Below are 17,999 nucleotides of genomic sequence, written 5' to 3' on the forward strand. Positions count from 1 at the left end.
TCCTGGGGCCGGAGGACGGAGCCCGCACTTGCCGCAGTGCGAGCCCTCGGCCTCAAGACAGAGCGGACGGAGCCCCGTGCGGTGCCCTTGTGCAAACCAGGGTCAGAGTTGTAAAGTCACAACGCAGGGGACACTCGAATACCTCCGCTGGGTTCTCGGCGCCCCTCCTGAAGGTGCTTTCCCATACCTGATTCAGGCCGTCTGTGGATGACGCCTTGCGACTGTGACATCCGTCCGCCCCCTGACCTCCTGGCCGCTCTTCCGTCCACCCCCCATCTCCTTCATGTGTCCGTTGACCCACAGATCAACCGCTGTCCCGTGCACCTCCTCCCGGACAGCCATCCGTCCTCCACCCCTTTGTCCGTCTGTCCCTCCGTCTGTCCCTGCCTTCAGTGCCAGGCTCCGCACTGGGCGGACGTGGACCCAGGCTGAGAGCCTGGTCGGGTCTTCTTCCTCCATGAGGTGGGAGTGAGCGGAATCTTGACGGAGGCTGGGTCTTGGGGACGTGGGGCAGGGGGACGGGGGCACGAGACGGGGGCAGGCGCAGGGGCAAGGCCACCCCCACCCTCTGTGTTCCTGTCTCATCTGGGGGGCGGCCCCTCCCTCTCCTGCTCGGGCCCCCCTCGTGGTCGTCTGTCGTGGGCCGTGGCGGACGCGCACGGGGTTTGCGGCTCTATCTCGAGGGGCTCGTGGCCCTGAACGAGGGTGTTAGGCTACGAGGAGCGGACTCGGTTCCGCTGGATTCTGAGCTGCCCCCCCCCGCCCCCCCCCCCCGGCCCCCGCCCTCCCCCCCCCCCCACCCCCAGGAAGTCCCTCTGCTGTGCTTGTCCCTCTGCAGGAGTTCACCACGTGTGACGTCAGCCTTAGGGCTCCAAAGTGCCGAGGTCACCGTCACCCTTGTCGGGAGGAGGGGTTGGATGTCGGTTCCTAGGCCGGAGAGGAGGTGGCCTGGGAGAGAGGCCGGGAGGTGAAGCGACCGCTCCTGGGGCACGAGGCTGCGGGAGGGGACTGTGACAGGGGCTGGGGGCCCTGGTGTGGCCTCAGGGGATGGCTTACCTGTGGGGACGACCCAGGAGCTAGGGAACATCCGTGCGGGCATCCAGTGGACACTGCTGGACTGGCCAGGCTCCGTCTGGGGCCCCTTCCCCCCATGGCTCCCTTTCCAGAGGGGAGACAGGTCCTTTGGGAAGGCAGCCGCTGAGTGAACGTCCCAGCGCTTTTCAGGATGTGCTCCGACCCGAGACGGCCCCAGTGGGCTGGTGGGAGGACGGTGGGGAGCGCCAGCCTTCTCAGAAGCCCTGGCGTGGGCTCGGCACGTGGGCGGCCTCCCGCACCGCGCACTCGGCCGCTGCCCTCGGGGGTGGAGGGTGGTCGCCTGGAGTTCCGTGGTCCCTGCCAGGGTGCCCTCCTGTGTCCTGTCCTGTGGTGCGTGGAGCTAGCAGCCCCCCCGGCCCGTGCGAACCATGGGGTGTCCTGGGAGCCCACGTCCCTGTTCCAGGAACCCCCACGACGTGCAGAGGCAGGAGAGTCCCAGCGCGAAAACTTCCTGCTGTCCCCAGCCCGGTTCCGTCAGGGGCCAGCAAAGCCGCGGTGCGCTCAAGCTGGGTGCCCGACCGGGGCGTGCAGACCTGCTCACCGCCCTCTCCTGTCTCCACAGGCCCTTCCCCTCGGAGGAGACGGCGGAGAACGACGATGACGTGTACCGCAGCCTGGAGGAGCTGGCGGAGTAAGGAACCCGCGGGACGGAGTGGGGACGGGGACGGGGGCGGGGACGGGGACGGGGGCGGGGACGGGGGCGGGGACGGGGGCGGGGACGGGGGCGTCGCGGTCCCCTCCGGGCAGAGCCGTCCTGCTGTCCTGCCGGGGGCCTTCCACGCGGCTGGTGGTGGCACAGATGCCCCCGGCTCCATGAGCGGACGCGTGCTTCTTCACTTCACGCCTCCCTCCGTGTTCTGGAAGGTTCCCCAGCGTCTGCTGGGGGTGGGGAGAGCTCGTATTTCCAGAAGCAGAGACCTCTGGAGCTCAGGCTACAAGCAGAGGCAGTTTGTGGGTTCAGGGGTGTCTCTTGGCCCAGCAGGGGTGGGCGAGGAGCTGAGACCCAGCCGCCTGAGGCCATGGGGGCATCCCCCGGCTCCAGGACCCCACACTCATGTCGCCGTGTGCCGTGCTCCGCAGCTCATGCCCAGCCACCCTCCCGGCTGTTCTGCCTCACGGTCCCGGAGCCCCCAGGAACCGAGGAGAAGCCTGGGGCCATGGCTCTTGAAGAGGTCGTCTGGCTCTGCGGGGTCCACTGTGGCCGGGGGTGGAGTCCTGCGGCTCAGAGAAAGGCCCCAGGCAGCTTCCGGGAGGAGGGGCTGTGGTGGAGGAGGCGGGGACACCCCCATTTTCTGCGGGCGAGAAGGCTCGTGAAGTGATGGGCCTGTCCGGGTGTGGAGCGGTACCCGGGGGCTCCTGACCCGGCTGGCTCCTGCCCTTCCCAGCTTCCTGCCAACCAGACCCGCCGTTCCCGTTTGATAGCAGACGTGGCCTTCCGGAGGACTTACCGTGCTTGTCCCCCTCATCCTGCAGCACAGCCTGGAGCGAGACCCAGGAAGAGCTGGCGTCCAGCTCGTCAGCCCGGAGTGTTCTCTGTGCTTAATGCCTGCCCTCCGGCTGGGGCTGCCTCCGGGGTGTTGGGCAGGATCCCGTCTATGTCAATGGTCTGAGTTTTCCAAAACCCAACATGTCAGCACTGAGCTGGTGGCCCAATCTCTGGGGAGTCTGTGAATCAGGCACCTTGCCATCCGGTGGAAGCGGCTGCCTCTGGTCCACCTTCCTGACTCCGGGCTGGCCCCAGGGCCCTGAGATGACCTCGCTGTGACGTGTGGGGCTCCTCAGGGCACCCGTGCAGGTGTGACGTCCGGAGAGTGCCCTGAGGGAGACACGTGGGGGCCGGGGTCCTCTTGAGTTGTGTCCGAGTCCTGAAGCACCCCTGCCTGTTTGCCATAACCAGCCCCAGGAATCACAGAGGGACATGGCTGTCGAGAAAGGGGCCCCTTGGGGAGCGGGCCTGAATGAGAGGCTGCTCCCCCCACCTTGTAAAAGGTGGGGAAACGGAGCTCGGAGGCCCATTGGAAGGACAGGGTCACGCTGGCCTTGGGCAGCCCAGACCAGGTGCGAAATCCGTCCTCCAACTGGCCAGGGAGTCTCCCCTCCACGGCCATGTGGGGACCCCTGCCCCACTCTGGCGGTGTCGTGTTCCTGGGCCCCGAGTCCCGGGGTGGCCCTGGGGTGCCTGTTAGCCACGGGACCGACCCCCGGAAGCAGACCCCCGGAGACGCGGGACTGACTCCGCTCCCACGGAGAGTCCAGGCAGGGGGCGCGAGCTAGTAGCGTTTTCTGTGACCTGAAGAGTGTGTCTCCTTCGCCAAGGAGTTCCCGTGACTGTGGTTCTTGCCGACGCAAATCCTAAATTATGGGGAAGGAGGATGAATTTGAGTCTTTAACTCACGGTTTGGCCCCGGGGGTTCCGGTTTCATAAATTTTCATGCTTTTCTCCCCTTTGTCCTTTCACTGAAAAGCACGATTTCCTCGTCTGTCCCCGTGGGCTCGGGATTGGGATGTATCCGTTACGGCAGTTTACAAGATGCACGCAGACCTGCCATTTCTTTGCCGACCCCGTGGGCAGAGGAGGCGGCTGCGGGTCTCCGAGGCTGGACTGGGGCCCCGGCTCGGATCCGACGCCCGGCGTTGGCGGGGAGCGCGCGGGGCCCCCCAGGCGTGGCCGGCTGCTTCTTTGCCTTGAGTGCGCGGCCAGGGGTCCGAAGCAATGGTCACCTTGTGCTCCCGAGGGCCCTGCCAGTTGCCCAGACCTCAGACACGCAGCCATTTGAGGGGGTTGGACATTGTCCCCGCCCCCCAGCGCAGGGAAGCTGGTGTGGTTCTGGGGCTCCGGCGAGGGACCGCCACGTGTGGGTGGCACCCTGGACGCTTTCCCTGAGTCGATCACATATCTGTACAGTGACCAGCGGGACACGAAGCCTTTCCTGTGTGTCAGCTCAGGGTCAGGAGCTGGAAACAGGGGGATGAGACCCACTCCCTGTGCCCTAGGACCCCAGGAGGTTGGGGTCATGTGGGTCTCCCCTGGGGCCCTTTTGGAATACCCCTTAGAGGAGTCATTCTTACTGGGGTTGTCTAGAGCCTTCACTATCCCCAGTGTCCCCCAGTGTCCGCAGCCTATGGGACACCACTGCACAGTGGAAACCCCCTTCTGAGAAGGGCCCCTCAGAGCAGGTATGTCGGCCGCGCAGGGCGCTCCGTCCATCCTGCTGCCACCACGTCTTATGTCTGAAGCAGCAAAACGCCCATCCCGTCGGACGTGGCCTGGGCTCTGTCACCTCCTCCTTACGTGGTCTTCGACAAGCTACCCACCTCTGTGCCTCCGTTTCCCTACATGTCCCCCGTAGGCATCAGGTTCGGCTTCAGGAAGACCGCCAGGGACACCGTGGGGCCTCGGCGCCCAGTGGGTGCACACGGAGCCTCAGCAGGTGAAGGTGGTGTTTCTTGTTCACCCGTTTCACCGAAAGTGTGGCTTTTCCCCCCAGTTCCCAAACGGCCGTGGCAGCGCCTTTCGGGAGAGCAAGGAACACGAGCCATGGGTGCACTTGTAGGGTTTCTAGTCGAAACAGAAATAGGTGAAATTAAATGTAAGAACGTATTTTTATTTTCCTGTCTATCCAGAATCAGTAGGAACTCCGTGTGGAAGCCCGCGTTTCCGATCACTGGTGCGGTAACGTGCCTTCTCCCCCGTGGCACAGAGCCCAGTGTGGTGCGTCCCTGATGCCAACGGCACAGCCCCGTCCACTGGGCCACGCCTGTGAGCTCACAGCCACTTGTGACTGGTGGCCCCCGTGTGGGCGGCACAGGTCTGGGATCCAGAACATGGTTCCAGGAGTGCATGTGGGGCCCTCCCCACGTTTGAGTGGGAGATGCTGGACTAACGTTTTGTTCTCCAGTGCTCTAAGCTCACTTTGGAGATCACTGAATAATGCATAATCAAATAATAGAGCAGCTGGTTGAAAAAATTAACACGAAATATTGCTGCTTAAATGGTCCATTTCAAGCTCCCGGGGCGCCGTCTCTGACCGTGGAGCGGGAGGAGAAGACGCAGCTCTCTCTTCCCAGCCCCCTCTGCTGCTGGCTTCTGCTGCCACGGGGGTGGGGGGGGGGGTTGTGGTCTTGGGGTCTTCTCCCGGCATCTAACATGGCCGCTTGGGGATTTGGAAGCTACACCCCTTCTGTGTTCGGAGCTAGGAAGGGATGGAAGGGTTTCTTGCCCCACAGTAGGCCAGGGGGCTTGGGTGGGTCATAGTCACCCCAGCTCTGCTCAGCAGCCCTGCTTGGGGATGCTGGGGGGCGGGGGGCAGGGACGGGGTGCCAAAGCCCACGGTGCCGGATGTCAGGCTGTGAGGGGTGGAACCGTGTGGAGGGTGCCTGGTCCCTCAGCTGCGCGGGGAGGCAGCGGTGCCCCGACTCGTGGGGGCTCGTGTCTAGGAGGGTCATCGGGAGCTCCCTGCGGCAGGAGCTCAGAGAGATCAAGGGCATGTCGCCTTGGGCTGCTTCCCTGCAGTACGGGCCCCGGAGCTGGGGCTTGTGACCCGGGCTCTGGTTTTGCTCGGTAACATTCCCATCCTCTCAAGGGCCCTCAGTCCCCCGGTGACACAACGCCACTCACTCGGGCCGTGCTGGCGAGCGTCTGCTTACTGGACCCAGAGTAGCAGCAAAGGCGACGTTCTGTCTTGCTCGGGGCGTGTCACGTCCTCTGTAGGGCCTCAGTTTCCCCACGTCTGAAGGGAACGCGGCCGCTGACGGAGTGTGGGTCCCTTCGAGCGTGAAGGCTCCACGGCGTTAGGATCGGGGAGCCCGCGGCTCAGCCCTCCCGTCACTTCCCTGGGAGTCGGAGTGATTTTCGGGCTTAAACAAATGTGATTGTGGCACGGCGGGAGATATAATTTGTCTCTAAATGTATAGCTGCATGCTTTGCTGAATCGTAAAATGACTTCGCAGCTTTCAACGTGTCATGTTAGCAGCGTCGGGATAATTTTTTAAGATGCGTGATGTGTAGGAGCGCCCCGCGCCGATGCTCCTTCAAGGGCACGAGGCCGTCGCCGCGCAGCAGGGGTCTTCCTGGTCTCCGCGAGGGAGGCGGCGTGCGCGGGGGCGGGGACCGGCCTGCTGCCCGTTCCCCCTACCTGCAGGGAGGGGACCCTCATCCGAGGGCAGCCCGCCCCGCCCCGCCCCCACCACCGTCCCCACCGCCGACCTTGACCGTCTGCCTCTCCCCACTGCACCGAAAGCGTGTTTGAAAACTGTCCCGAGTTCACAGGCGTTCGAGCCGCTGGTGTAAAAGTTCAGCGTCTCACAGACACCTGCACGCGTGGGAGCATCCGTGTTGGGTCGGAAGGTGCCGGTTTGGGGACATCGGCTGTTCGCCCCAAAGGATGGCTCTTCCACAGGGACAAGTTTGGAATCAGACGATGCAGGAACAGCTGAAAACAGAGCAGCCCGCGGCCTGTGGGGTGGGCCGCCCCTCCCGGCCTGTGGGGAGGACCCCAGCGGCCCCACAGCCTGACGGAGGTTGAAGGAAACACCGCCCGCCCTAGGGCAGAGGCACTGGTGGACGCTGCCCTGGGCCAGCCTGGGAGGCCGCCGTCCCCAGGCCCATGGCGGGAGGAGGCTGGTGGAGGGGGCGGGGGGGCTGGGGAGTCCTGGACGCTGCGCAGGTGTCCCCTTTCTCTGTGGTGTCCCTGCTCGAGGGCCTCCCAGAACTCAGGGCCCCGGCTCTGGGCTGCTTAGGCGGTGACCCCCACCACAGCCCTCTTTCGGCAAGGCCACCTTCCGTGCGGCTGGGCTGCCTCTCGTCTGGCTGTTCAGGTGTCCGTTCGTATGACCAACAGGGGGTGCCGACAGCCAGCCAGATGTATGTGGTCCCCGGCCAGGTGTCCTTGGCAGCCCGGGGGCCCCAAGCCCTGCGGACAGTCTCTCCATCCTCGTGTGAGCTCTGGGAGGCGCCCCCGGCCGTGGGGCCTGGCTGAGTGGAAGGCGTGACGCCAGCATCCGCGGAGCCCACGCGGGGTCTGTTCCCACATGGAGCCCTGCAGATGCGTCCCGGACCTCCCCTGTGGACCCGGGACTGGCTCCGAGAGGCGAGGCACCCGCACTCTGCTGCGAAAGGGCAGAACTTCGGTTTGAACGGGTCTGTGTGATGCGCCCCGCGGACCTGCTCTCCTCATCCCAGAAGCGGGATGGAATGGGGTATCTACCGGGTCAGGCCAGGGACTGGGAGGGCTTCCTGGGGGAGGTGTTGCTGCAGGGCACTTGGAAGGAGCATAGGACTTGCCAAAGTGGGATTTAGGAAACCTTCCCTACCCCGCCGGGCTGCATCCTGCCTTATTTTGGGCCAGGGTCTGGGAGGGTCTGGATCTCAGCTGTGTCTCTGTGGGTTACTCAGAAGTTCAGGGCTGGCCGTCCTGCCCTCAAAGTCACCGTGTCTGTTTGTGCAGCCCGGGGGCGGGGCACGCAGCCCTGGAGCCCTGGCCCCTCCCTCCTGCCCCTGTGGTCTAGACCAGCGGCCCTTCCAGAGCTGGCGACAGGACAGGCTGGGGGGAAGGCCGCCCGTCCAAACCCTGCCCGGTAACCAGGCTCGTAGGACCGTCCTCTCATTCTGGGTGCGGAGACAGCTGGCCACAGCCGGCGGGACGGGCCGCCCAGTGCCCTGCTACCCTCACTCCACCCTCCTGGAACGGCTCGGCCCCTTGGCGCACGGGCCTGAGCTGCCCCGCTGGCCTAGGGCTTGGGTGACCTTGAAACCCTGCTCTGTGCCCCCCGCCCCGGTCTGCTTGTTCTCTGTGTGTGAGTCGGCACAAGGGGCCCCGAGGATCGAGCGCGGAGCAGATGCCCCCCTGCCGCTCTGCTCTGCTGTGTACTCTGGTGCCTGCCACCCGCCGGTAGGGCCCAGACCTCGGTGAATTTTCTTCTTCCTGCCTCATTAGACCCGGGTCCTCTCGGGACCAAGGCGGTCACAGCGATTCTGTGGCCTGATTTAACAGTCCCTGCGGGGGGTGGGGGTGGGGGGCGGGTGGAAGGCTGTTCATCGGTCCCGGAAGGAAGCGGGAGCAGCTGGGCGTGGCCAGGAGAGCTTTCTCTCGAGTCTGGTGAGGGCGTCTCTGAGTCACGTTCTCCCCGCTCGCTTCGCGGACGTGTGGCAGGACGGGCCTGTTTAACATTGCTGCCCTTGCGCTCAGTACATGCCTGACTCCGTGGCCTGGGGGTGGGGGGCGCCTGGGGGGCTCCGTCCGTGAAGCCTCTGCCTTCCGCTCGGGTCATGATCCCGGGGTCCTGGGATCGAGTCCTGCGTCGGGCTCCCTGCCCAGCAGGGAGTCGGCTTCCTCCTCTCTCTCTCTCTGCCCCTCCCACTCACGCCTCTCTCTTGCACACTCCGTCTCTCAAATAAATGAATAAAAATTGTAAAAAAAAAAAAAAAAACTATTTAAAACATGAGCACAGGGGCGCCTGGGTAGCTCAGTGGGTTAGGCCACTGCCTTCGGCTGAGGTCATGATCCCAGGGTCCTGGGATTGAGCCCCGCATCGGGCTCTCTGCTCGGCAGGGAGCCTGCTTCCTCCTCTCTCTCTCTGCCTGCCTCTCTGTGATCTCTGTCAAATAAAATAAAATAAATAAATAAATAAATAAATAAATAAAATAAAACATGAGCACATATAACATCCCGCGTTTCTCCATGAAAGGTTGGGTCACGTGCGTGGAACCTGCGGTAACGGCTTACAGACCTGCGTCCTACAAAAGCCAGCCTGGAGGTCACCTTCTCCAGGGAGGCACCCTGGCCTTACGAGGCCAAATAAAGTGCTTCTTCCCCAGAAGATTCAAAAGCACACTGGGACAATCTTTGTCACCGTGTCACCATGCCTTCCTGTGTTTGTCCCCCAGCCCCGGAGCTGAGTTACCCCTTAAGGGCAGGCAGCTTGACCTGAGCCCAGCACGCGGGCACAGAGGACGTGTCCGGTGGTCGTGGGGAGGGCCTGAGCCTTCGGTTTTTCCTTTCTGCGGACCTGAGTCGCGGTCCCCGTCCTCGCAGCCTTCACAACACTGCAAAGCGGCTGGTCCTGTCCCCATTCTGCATTTGAAGAAATTAAGGCTCAGAGAGGGTAGGTGACTGGCCTGTGGTCACACAGCAGACGCTACATGACAATGCAGGGACTGAACCCCTGGGCCATCTGCTGCTGTGGCCCAGGACATTCCTCAGGGTCTTACCCGTATGACCCAGCCCAGGGTGGTGGGGTTGTACTGCTTGTACTGCTTAGAAAGTGTCCTGGGAAAAGAGAGAGTTTTGGTGGGGAGCACGGGGCCAGGCAAACCGGGCTCCCTCCGGGACACTCTCAGACGGCAGCCGTGGTCTCGACTTGGTGTGTTCCTACACGGCTTGGTGACCTCGGGCTCCTGTCTTGCCCTCTCTGGGCTCTGCTGTAGGAAGAGCAGCGCCTCCCTCACAGGTTGGGGTGAGGGTCTGCCGAGGTGTGTCCATGTGTCTGTCCCTATGTGCGTCCACCCAGCCCATAGCCGGCTTCTCCTGGCTCCCTGGAGCCCCCCTCCCTGCTGCTCGGCATGGACCGAGGTCAGGAAATGTCCGGTTGGTTTCTGAGTAGCAAGTGAATGGTGGTTCGGCATCTGGCTTCGCGTCAGACAGCCCGGGGCCAGATCGCACATCCGCGCCTGTCACCAGCAGTGTTTTATGTCCACGGTAAATGCACAGGCTCGCCGGAGGCCGAAAGCAGAGGGTCTGTTTGCCTTTCTTTGATTTTCCTGGGCGGGGGGGGGGGGGCCCCTCGGGGCAGCTGACTGTAACAGAATCGGGGAGGGCGGGCGGGGCCCGGGGGGCGGGGGGGTGAGGGGGGGCGGGTTTCTGCCCCCACTGGGGGGGCAGCGGGCCATTGTGAGGACTGAAATAATTGCTGGGATTTAGCATCTGTTAGGGAGGCTGCCTGTTAGAAAGATGAGCCTGGGGAGGGGGGAGAGGGGAGGGGGAGGGTGGGGGCGGGGCAGGGTGAGCAGGGGTGGGGGCGGGGAGGCCAGGGCCACCCGCGTGCCCGTGTCCGTGTGAGAGGGGAACCTGAGGGTCTCCCTGGAGCGGGGGTCTGGCCCCGGCCCTGGGCCCACCTGCCCTTTCTGATCTGATCCAGGCTGTCCCCCCGAACCCGCCCCGCGTGCACTGTCCCTGGGACAGGGAAAGGCCGTCTCTGAGGCCCGCGAAGGCCCCGTCAGCGCTGAGACCTGGCCTTCTGGTCTTTCAAAACCTGGACGGTGTCTGTGTATTTACTGAGCGCAGGTCCCTGGGCTGTCGTCCCTCTGAACTCCCCCCCCGCCCCCGGGTAACAGGCCGCCGCCCCTTACTGAGCGCCTACTGTATACCGGGCCTGTGCCGGTCACTTTCATTAAGGTTGATCCTTCCGACCACCTCGCCTGGGGGGTGAGGTTATTCCTACTTCACAGATGGGGAAACTGAGGCTGGGGTCCTCCTGCCTAGAGTGATGCAGCCAGAGATTGGCAGAGCCCAGGATTCATCTTATACTCGCCCGGCAGCCTCCTCTTGAGGTGGGCAGACTGGTGAGTCCCGCTCTTGCCCCCGGCGACCTGGCATGCTCCCGACTGGCCCGAGGAGGTGGGGACCCGCCAGCTGTCGTCTGGTGCTGCCAAGGGCCGGGACGCATACAGCTTCCGTGGGGCACGGACCTTGAGGATTTCTGTGACCTGTAGCCTCTGATACATTAGAGTGTCCCCGACGTGAGTCTCTGTCAGCCTGAGGGACTGATTGGCAAAGAATCAGGCTGTAATCAGGACCGTGTGACACAAAAACGACATAGAACAGATGGCATTGGCCTCTGCCGATTCGGAAGGTATTTTTGGATTTTGTAGGAATGTGAGACATGGGGCTGGGGTGGGGTCAAGTGTGCCAGGCCCCGGTGGGAGGCCCTCCCCGCTATGGGACACTGTGCCCCAGTTCCGGCTGCCGGGTTGTAGCTGGACACCCAGCAGGCCAGAGGCCAGGATCCTGGTGCAGGCGGCACTCCCGCCTGGTCAGTGTGCGGCACTTGGGAAGCTCTGACACTCGGGGGACTCACACTCCCCTCCCCAGCCACATCTGTCATTTCTTTTTCCTCCCGTCCAGCAGCCGTGGCTGTCAGGGGCACTGGGCCCAGCTGGTCTTGGCATAGACTAATCTGTTCTGAGGGATGCCTGAGACGCATCGGGTGTCCCCTACCCTGTTCAGGAAACTCACTTTTGGAGACGAGGACTTTGCTGAAAAGCCAAGTGACAGTGGGATACCCACGCCCACATTGGCCAGACGTCAGAAGTACTGGGAAGCAGAGCTTGTTACCCGCGCCGATGACCCCACGGTATTCCAGAAGCACCTGTATTTCAGGCGTAACCGCTACCCTGTCCGTCTCCCCACCTGGATGGTGAGGTGCCGTCATCCAGTTGCTGGCACAGAGTCCGTCCGAGGAGAGGTATCGATTTAACCAACCAGATGTGATGGGTGTTTTGTTTTATCTTAGTTGCCGAGCTAAGCAAATGTGTTTGATATTACCTTCGTAATATCTTTTGAAGTTTATCTCTTTAAGTAGCCTCTATATGCAACATGGGGCTCGAACCCACGACCCTGAGGTCAAGAGCCTTATGGTCTTCCAACGAAGCCAGCCAGGCAGCCCCATAATTTTGTCTGAGTGAAGAAGAAACCCACTTCTTTGCTGCTGCTTTTATTCCCGTCCCTTCTCGCCATGCACAAAGTGGACGCCATTTTATCGTTTCCAATAATACCAAGAACGTGTGTTTCTTAGGGCTCATTGGCTTGACTTAGAGAACGTTTGCAGAGTGTTTTCATATGTGAGAGAAGGATGAGCGTAGAAAGCACGGGGGTACGAGTGGTCTACGGCCTAGGATGAGGACCCCAGAGGAAGGGAAACTGAGGCCATTAGAGGCAGGTGACTGACCATTCGCTTCTCTGGTCTTCAGTGGGCTTTGGGTAACAGACATCTTACAGAGCAGAGGGAAGGGATGGTGGCTGCACTTTTTAGATTTTTCTGTTGCAAGTTAAGACACCAGAACACAGCTATTCATCTCGTGTTTCTTGCTGTTTACAGCTATAGCCCTGAGTGAGTCAGAAGAGGTGAGAGGGAGGGGTGCGTGAAGAGGGATCCCCTACGAATGAAGGGTCCTTGTCTTTATTGATTTTGAGGAAGGAAACAGGCTGAGAGCGTGGTCGTGGACATGTGTTGGGGTAATTGCCTTGGGTGTATTCCCAGGGTCCGAGTCTGTGTGGTCATGGCTCCTGTGAGTACAGGGAGAGGGGAGGGACGGCATCATGTCACTTTCACAGGCAGGAACCCCAGGTTCTTCAAGGAGTGCTCGCTGTGTGCAGGATTAGAGAGTCTGTGGCCTTTGCCTGAGGGTGCTCCCCAGTCCAGGTAGAGAGCTGCACTCCTGCCAGTTACGGTGTCAGAGGGAAGACATTGAGGCTGGGAGAGCAGCCAGAAAGTTAGGAAGGAAATGCTGGGAGGAAGGGACCTGAGAGGGTAGGAGGGACCTCAGAGCCCCCAGATCTAATAATCCACCAAAATCCCTGGCTGGCCATTCAACGTCATACACACAAGAAAGACCCTGAGGCTTCCAGAGAGGGATGGGAAGTCTGGCATCCAAAAACCTAAATTCAGCAGCATTCCAGTTGCTGCTCCCTGCTGGAAAGACGGAGTTTGAAGTTTGAGTCCAACCAAATTGACGGTTTGTTAGAACACATATGAGGTAGAAATAACGGAATCTCCGTGATGGATCGTTTGTCACATCTGATGTTCAGTCCAAAGTCATCAGACTTGCCACGAAACAGAAAAAATGTCATATTCAGAAAAAAAAAAAGTCAATAGGAACCAGCCTGGGGATGAGCCCGATGTTACAGTCCGCAGCTTTTATTAACACGGTCAGGGACTTCAAGGAAAGTGTGCACAGAGTAAATGAACAGATGGGGAGCCTCAGCAGAGAAGGAGATGCGACGAAGAGAGACACATGAAGATGCTAAAACTGAAGCCCACGGTAGCTGAGCTGAACAGCCACAGATCTGCTTTAATAGAAGATGCTGACGGTAGAGGAGGGAGGTCCACGGAAGGCTTGTTCAGTGGAAGGAAGACACCTGAAGGAACAGAGACAAGAAAATGCCAGCAGAGCCTCAGACATGTGGGGCCATGCCAGGGGTCCAACATACGTGTAACTGGAACCCCAGAAGGAGAAGAGAGAGACAGTGGACCAACATGGTGGGCCCAGACTACCTAAATTCCCCAAACTCTGTGATAAAACTGCAAAATATTGAGAGAAATGAAAGAAGACTTGAAAATGGTGGTGTATATACTATGTTCATGGACTGGGAGAGGATAGTGTTAAGGTGCCTGGTCTCCCAGTGGGCTTTTTTTTTTTTTTTGACAAGATTATTGTAAAGTTTCTAGAGAAATACAAAGGACTTTAGGATGGTCATAAACAACTCCATAAAAGAACAAAGCTAGGGACTTAAAGCACCTGGTTTGGGAACTTTCTATTAAAAAAAAAGTGATCAAAACAAATTGCTATTGTCACAGGCATAGGTGAATAGGTTGACGGAATAAGATTATAGAATTCCAGAATAGACCCACCCACACTTGCGTGGGCTGTGGTTTTGGTCAAGGGGATCTAAGTGATCCAGTGAGAAGAAAAAAGCTTTCAGCCAATTGTCCTGAAACTCCGGAATGTCCCCAAAGAGAAACGAACCTCGATCTCTAACCCACACCATGCACGGACATCTTGAGACGGATCAGAGGTCTGAACATAAACACTAAAATGACATAGCTCTTAGAAGGAGAAACAGACCAACCTTGGAATCCTGGAAAACAAAGCCTTCTTAGAGAAGACACAGCGATTTCTTAGATGGGACACGGACAGTCAGGATACCATAGGAGAAAGGTGTGTTAAGTTAAGCTTTTTTTTCTTTAAATGATTTTATTTTTTTATTTTGACAGACAGAGATCACAAGTAGGCAGAGAAGCAGGCAGAGAGAGAAGGAGAAGCAGGCTCCTTGCAGAGCAGAGAGCCCAACACGGGGCTCGATCCCAGGACCCTGAGACCATGACCTGAGCCGAAGGCAGAGGCTTTAACTGAGCACCCAGGCTCCCTGCCATTTTTTTTTTTTCAATTAAAAATGAATGTTTTTCAAAAAGACACCACTCAGAAAATCAGTAGGCAAAGCCAGAGACTGGGAAAAGAAATTCATGAAACATACCTGACATGAAACTCGTGTGGAGAACACGTAAGAGTTCTGTTTCTTTCTCAATAAGAAGAAGGCAGCTAGCATTTAGAAATGGAGGGAAGTCTCCAGCAGGCCTTGCACAAAGGGCGATGCACCAATGTCCAGAAGTACGCGGGAAAGTCCTCAGCGTCTGGCCATCGGGGACATGCAGAACGCGAGCGCGGCGACGTGGGTGGAGGAGGGGCCCCGTGCGGGCGGTTGGCCGTGCCTGCACCGGGTGACCCTGAGGCCCCTCTCCAGGCCTCCTTCGAGTGATTTTCATTCGTTTCATCAGCTCTTAGGAACGGTCATGGGCCCCCCACATCTTTACCCCGCCCGCCAGAGCAAAGCCGATGTCGGTCTCCAGACGCTGTCCGTGGCCTCAGCTGCCTTCGAGGTGTCTAATTTAGCAGCCCAGAAGCGGCCCTTTCTCCCCTCGGTTCCACGCTGTCAGAATTCTCGACAGTGGCTTTGTCAGCAGGCTCGCTCTGCTGCACGATCGAAATCGGGGGTGGCTCATCACCCCCCACCCCCACCCCCCCAGCCAGACAGAACCCTCGCCGATACTTGCCTGGACACCCGCTAATGTGGCGGGCTGGGCTTCCGGAGCCGTTTCCTGTGGGGACAGGCTCTGGAGAGGCAGGGGAGGTGACCTGTGTCAACGCGAGTGACCCACCCAGGGGGAGGGCCTCTGAAGCAGTGGGTTCCTGCTGGGTCCGAGCAGGGCCCTGTCCCCGCCGGGGCACTGCCCTGCACTGCGGCGCCCTCCGCCTCCGGGGGTGGGGAGGTGAGAAAGGAGAAGTGTTTTGCAGGTTCCTGACAGGTGTGTTAGCGCAGAAGGGCCCAGCGGTGGCGATGGTTATTGAGTCCGCGTGCTGGTTACCGCGTCTCCGTGCTGGTTCCCATGTCCGCGTGCTGGTTATGGTGTCCGTGTGGTGGTCACCGCGTCCGTGTGCTGGGCTAGCGCGGTGCGACCTTTCCCTGCCCCCTCTCCTTCCCAGGTTGTCGGCTGCCTGTGGGGGTCTCATCAAGTCGAACTGGCTCCCTGACCCGCCGTGCGAGCCTCCCTCCCCGCAGAGGGAAGCCCACATGTGTCCTCTCAGTCATGCTTGGTCTCATGGGAGGCACCGGGGCTTTGGGGAGACCCCCTCTGGCTGACTGCAGAGCCCTTTCCTGAGTACAGACTCTCCTTCCCTATCTCAAGTAGATCTGGAGCGATCTCTACCCCGCCCCCCACCCTCCCAGCCCGTCCGATGACAAGCCGGGTTTGGGGCAAGGCCAGAAACCCATTCATCAGAGCTGCTGGGTAGCCCTTCTGCTCTCTCTGTCCCCTGCTGCCCCCGGCCCTGAATTCTGGCTGCCCGGTGCTGTGGGGAGGGGAGGTGCTCAGCCAAATCGCTGTGCCTTCTGGAAATCAGCTTTGCCGGGTGCTGCTTTGAGCCTGGGCTCTGAGATGTGTCCCAACCCATGCGGGGCTGGCACGGGCTCCCAGGGCAGGCTGGCCCCCGAGGACGACCTGCCCTGAGGAGGGACCGCACGCCGGACTGCAGAGCTTGTCCGCGTGGGGCCCAGGGCCTAGTGGCCTCGCTTCATGTGGCTGGATTGGCTCCTGTGCTGACGCGAAATGTTTGCTGGGCACCTGCTGTCCATCGGGAACGGTGCTCAGAAGGGGTTAAGGGGTTGGGTTTTGTTCAGGGAAGAGACAGGCTCATCCACAGAGCTTAGAAAACAATGGCAGATCCAGCGAGAAGGATGCGCTTTGTATGAGAAGACTGGGGGGAGTGGGTCCTGGATCACAGCCTGGGCTGGGGATCCCCGAGGGCCTCCTGGAGGAGGCGTCCTAGGCTCCAATTCTGGCTGGGCTAAGGGGACAGCTGGTTGAAGTAGAATCAGCATGGTCAGGAGCGAAACAAGGTTGGAGCATAGAGTGAGTGGTGATTTCCTTACACTGTGCTCGCAGCCGCATCATAAGCTCTGTGACCCTCTCTACTCACGTTGCTCCTTACCAGCGGGTAGGGAAGGTGTCCATGAGCTCTGCCCCTAGACCCGCACACCCCCGCTGCAGGCGCTGGGGGTGCCTGGGGTGGACCGAGAGCTCCCGGGGCTCCCGGTCATGGGAGGGGCGCTGTGAGTCCGCAGCATTTGCTAAAGGGTGGAGACGTGGGGGTGTGGTCACCGTAGGTCCTAGAAGCAGGGCAGGCAGAGCATGAGGGGAGGCTGTCCATGCTGCCCGGTCTAAACACAGAGAAGCCCTGGGAGGCAGGTGCGCCACCCCATGCTGCGGACCAGAAGATGGAGACCCAGTGGGAGGGGCTCGCGCCAGTCCTGACCCAGCTGTCCCCTGGGAGGCCCCCTGGGCCGCATCCCCGCGCAGACCTGGCTGGACCCTCCCTTTCGTGCGCCTGACCTGCTTCCCTCCCGCGCAGCGAGCATGACCTCGGGGAGGACATCTACGACTGCGTCCCGTGCGAGGACGAGGGCGACGACATCTACGAGGACATTATCAAGGTGGAGGTGCGGCAGCCCATGGTAAGCGCCCCTCGCCCGCAGCAGGGCCCCGCTCTGGGAGCCCCGGGTCTCCAGGGGGCGGGGGGCTCTCCAGGGCAGAGGGAGCTCCTGAGGCTGCACCCCAGCCCTTCCCGGCCCCCACGGGCTTCCTCCCTGTCCTCGGGCCAAGGCCTCCCTCTACGGGGCGTTCCGAGGAGCCAGGTGGACTCTGCTATCCCGGGATTCTCCGGCGTGTGTGCTGGATCCCAAGTCCCGCCTGCCCGGGGGGTCTGAAAATAGCTGCTCAGCTGCCCGGAGCGAGCACCGCTTCACTCCTTTGTGCGGAAGCAAGGAGACGGCCGTTGGCGCAATTAGCCAGCTGTGCGTCTTCCGTGCGGCGAGGGTATTTATTTCCGAGCCGACGTTGGCTGATCATCTCTCGGACACCAGTGTGCTGCCGGGCGGGCTTATTGCTGGCAGCTGCTGTGCGGAGGGTAGGGCCCCGTCGAGCTGGGATGGCGAGGTTGGGGCCCTGGGCGAGAGGGGAGAGGGGGACAGGCCTTGACCCCCCGCCCCCAGGCTCCTGGGCGATGGTCCACGCGCCGCTTGCCGACTGCGGAGGCTTGTGATGCTGTTGGCTCTCCCTGAGGAAATGGGAGGAGTTTCTCAAGAAGCAAATTGCAGTGTTTTCCCTCGGTGCGGGAGTATCCGGCGGGGGGTGGAGAGACAAAGCTGGGGCGACAGCTCCCCAGCGAGGCCTTCCGGAGAGGCCCGTCCCTCCCTGGTGGCACCTGCCCTCCACCAGCATCACGCCAGGAGAGGCACAGGGAAACGTGACAGTGGGGTTCACAGCCCCCTAACTCTGCTCTTCGGAGCGGAAAGGGTTTCTCGTCATGCTCCTGAAGGGTCTGAGGGGTCCCCGCCATTCCCAGGGGTCTCTCTGTGACCCCAGGTCTGCCCAGGGCCAATGCTGCCCTTCCCCCAGGCAGCCTCGTAGTGGGGCAGCCGTGCCCCTGAGCCGGTCCAGGGGGCCAGTTACAGGGCTGGAAGGCCAAGCCGTTGCCCCACGGACGGAGATCCTCTGCTCTGCCCAGAGAGCCCCCACTCTGTGTCCATCCTGTAGAGACCCGGGCCCAGGGGGGGGGGGAGGCTGTCCCCAGA

The 17,999-nt window shown here is 61.0% G+C and overlaps 1 protein-coding gene across 6 annotated transcripts in view; it reads left to right on the top strand.

Annotated features, from left to right (window-relative positions):
- Positions 1-17,999, top strand: part of VAV2 (vav guanine nucleotide exchange factor 2) — a 146,221-nt gene that overhangs the window by 89,847 nt on the left and 38,375 nt on the right. For 5 of the 6 annotated variants that reach the window (XM_059410390.1, XM_059410386.1, XM_059410388.1 and 2 more), the window contains 2 exons: positions 1,658-1,726; positions 16,778-16,880. In XM_059410390.1, the coding sequence (XP_059266373.1) occupies positions 1,658-1,726; positions 16,778-16,880 (172 nt within the window). Of the gene's footprint in view, positions 1-902; positions 968-1,657; positions 1,727-16,777; positions 16,881-17,999 lie in introns of those variants that run through there. The other variant, XM_059410389.1, reaches the window with a different exon arrangement.

This window comes from Mustela nigripes, chromosome 9 (assembly GCF_022355385.1).
Source record: "Mustela nigripes isolate SB6536 chromosome 9, MUSNIG.SB6536, whole genome shotgun sequence".
In the NCBI taxonomy this organism is placed as follows: domain Eukaryota; kingdom Metazoa; phylum Chordata; class Mammalia; order Carnivora; family Mustelidae; genus Mustela; species Mustela nigripes.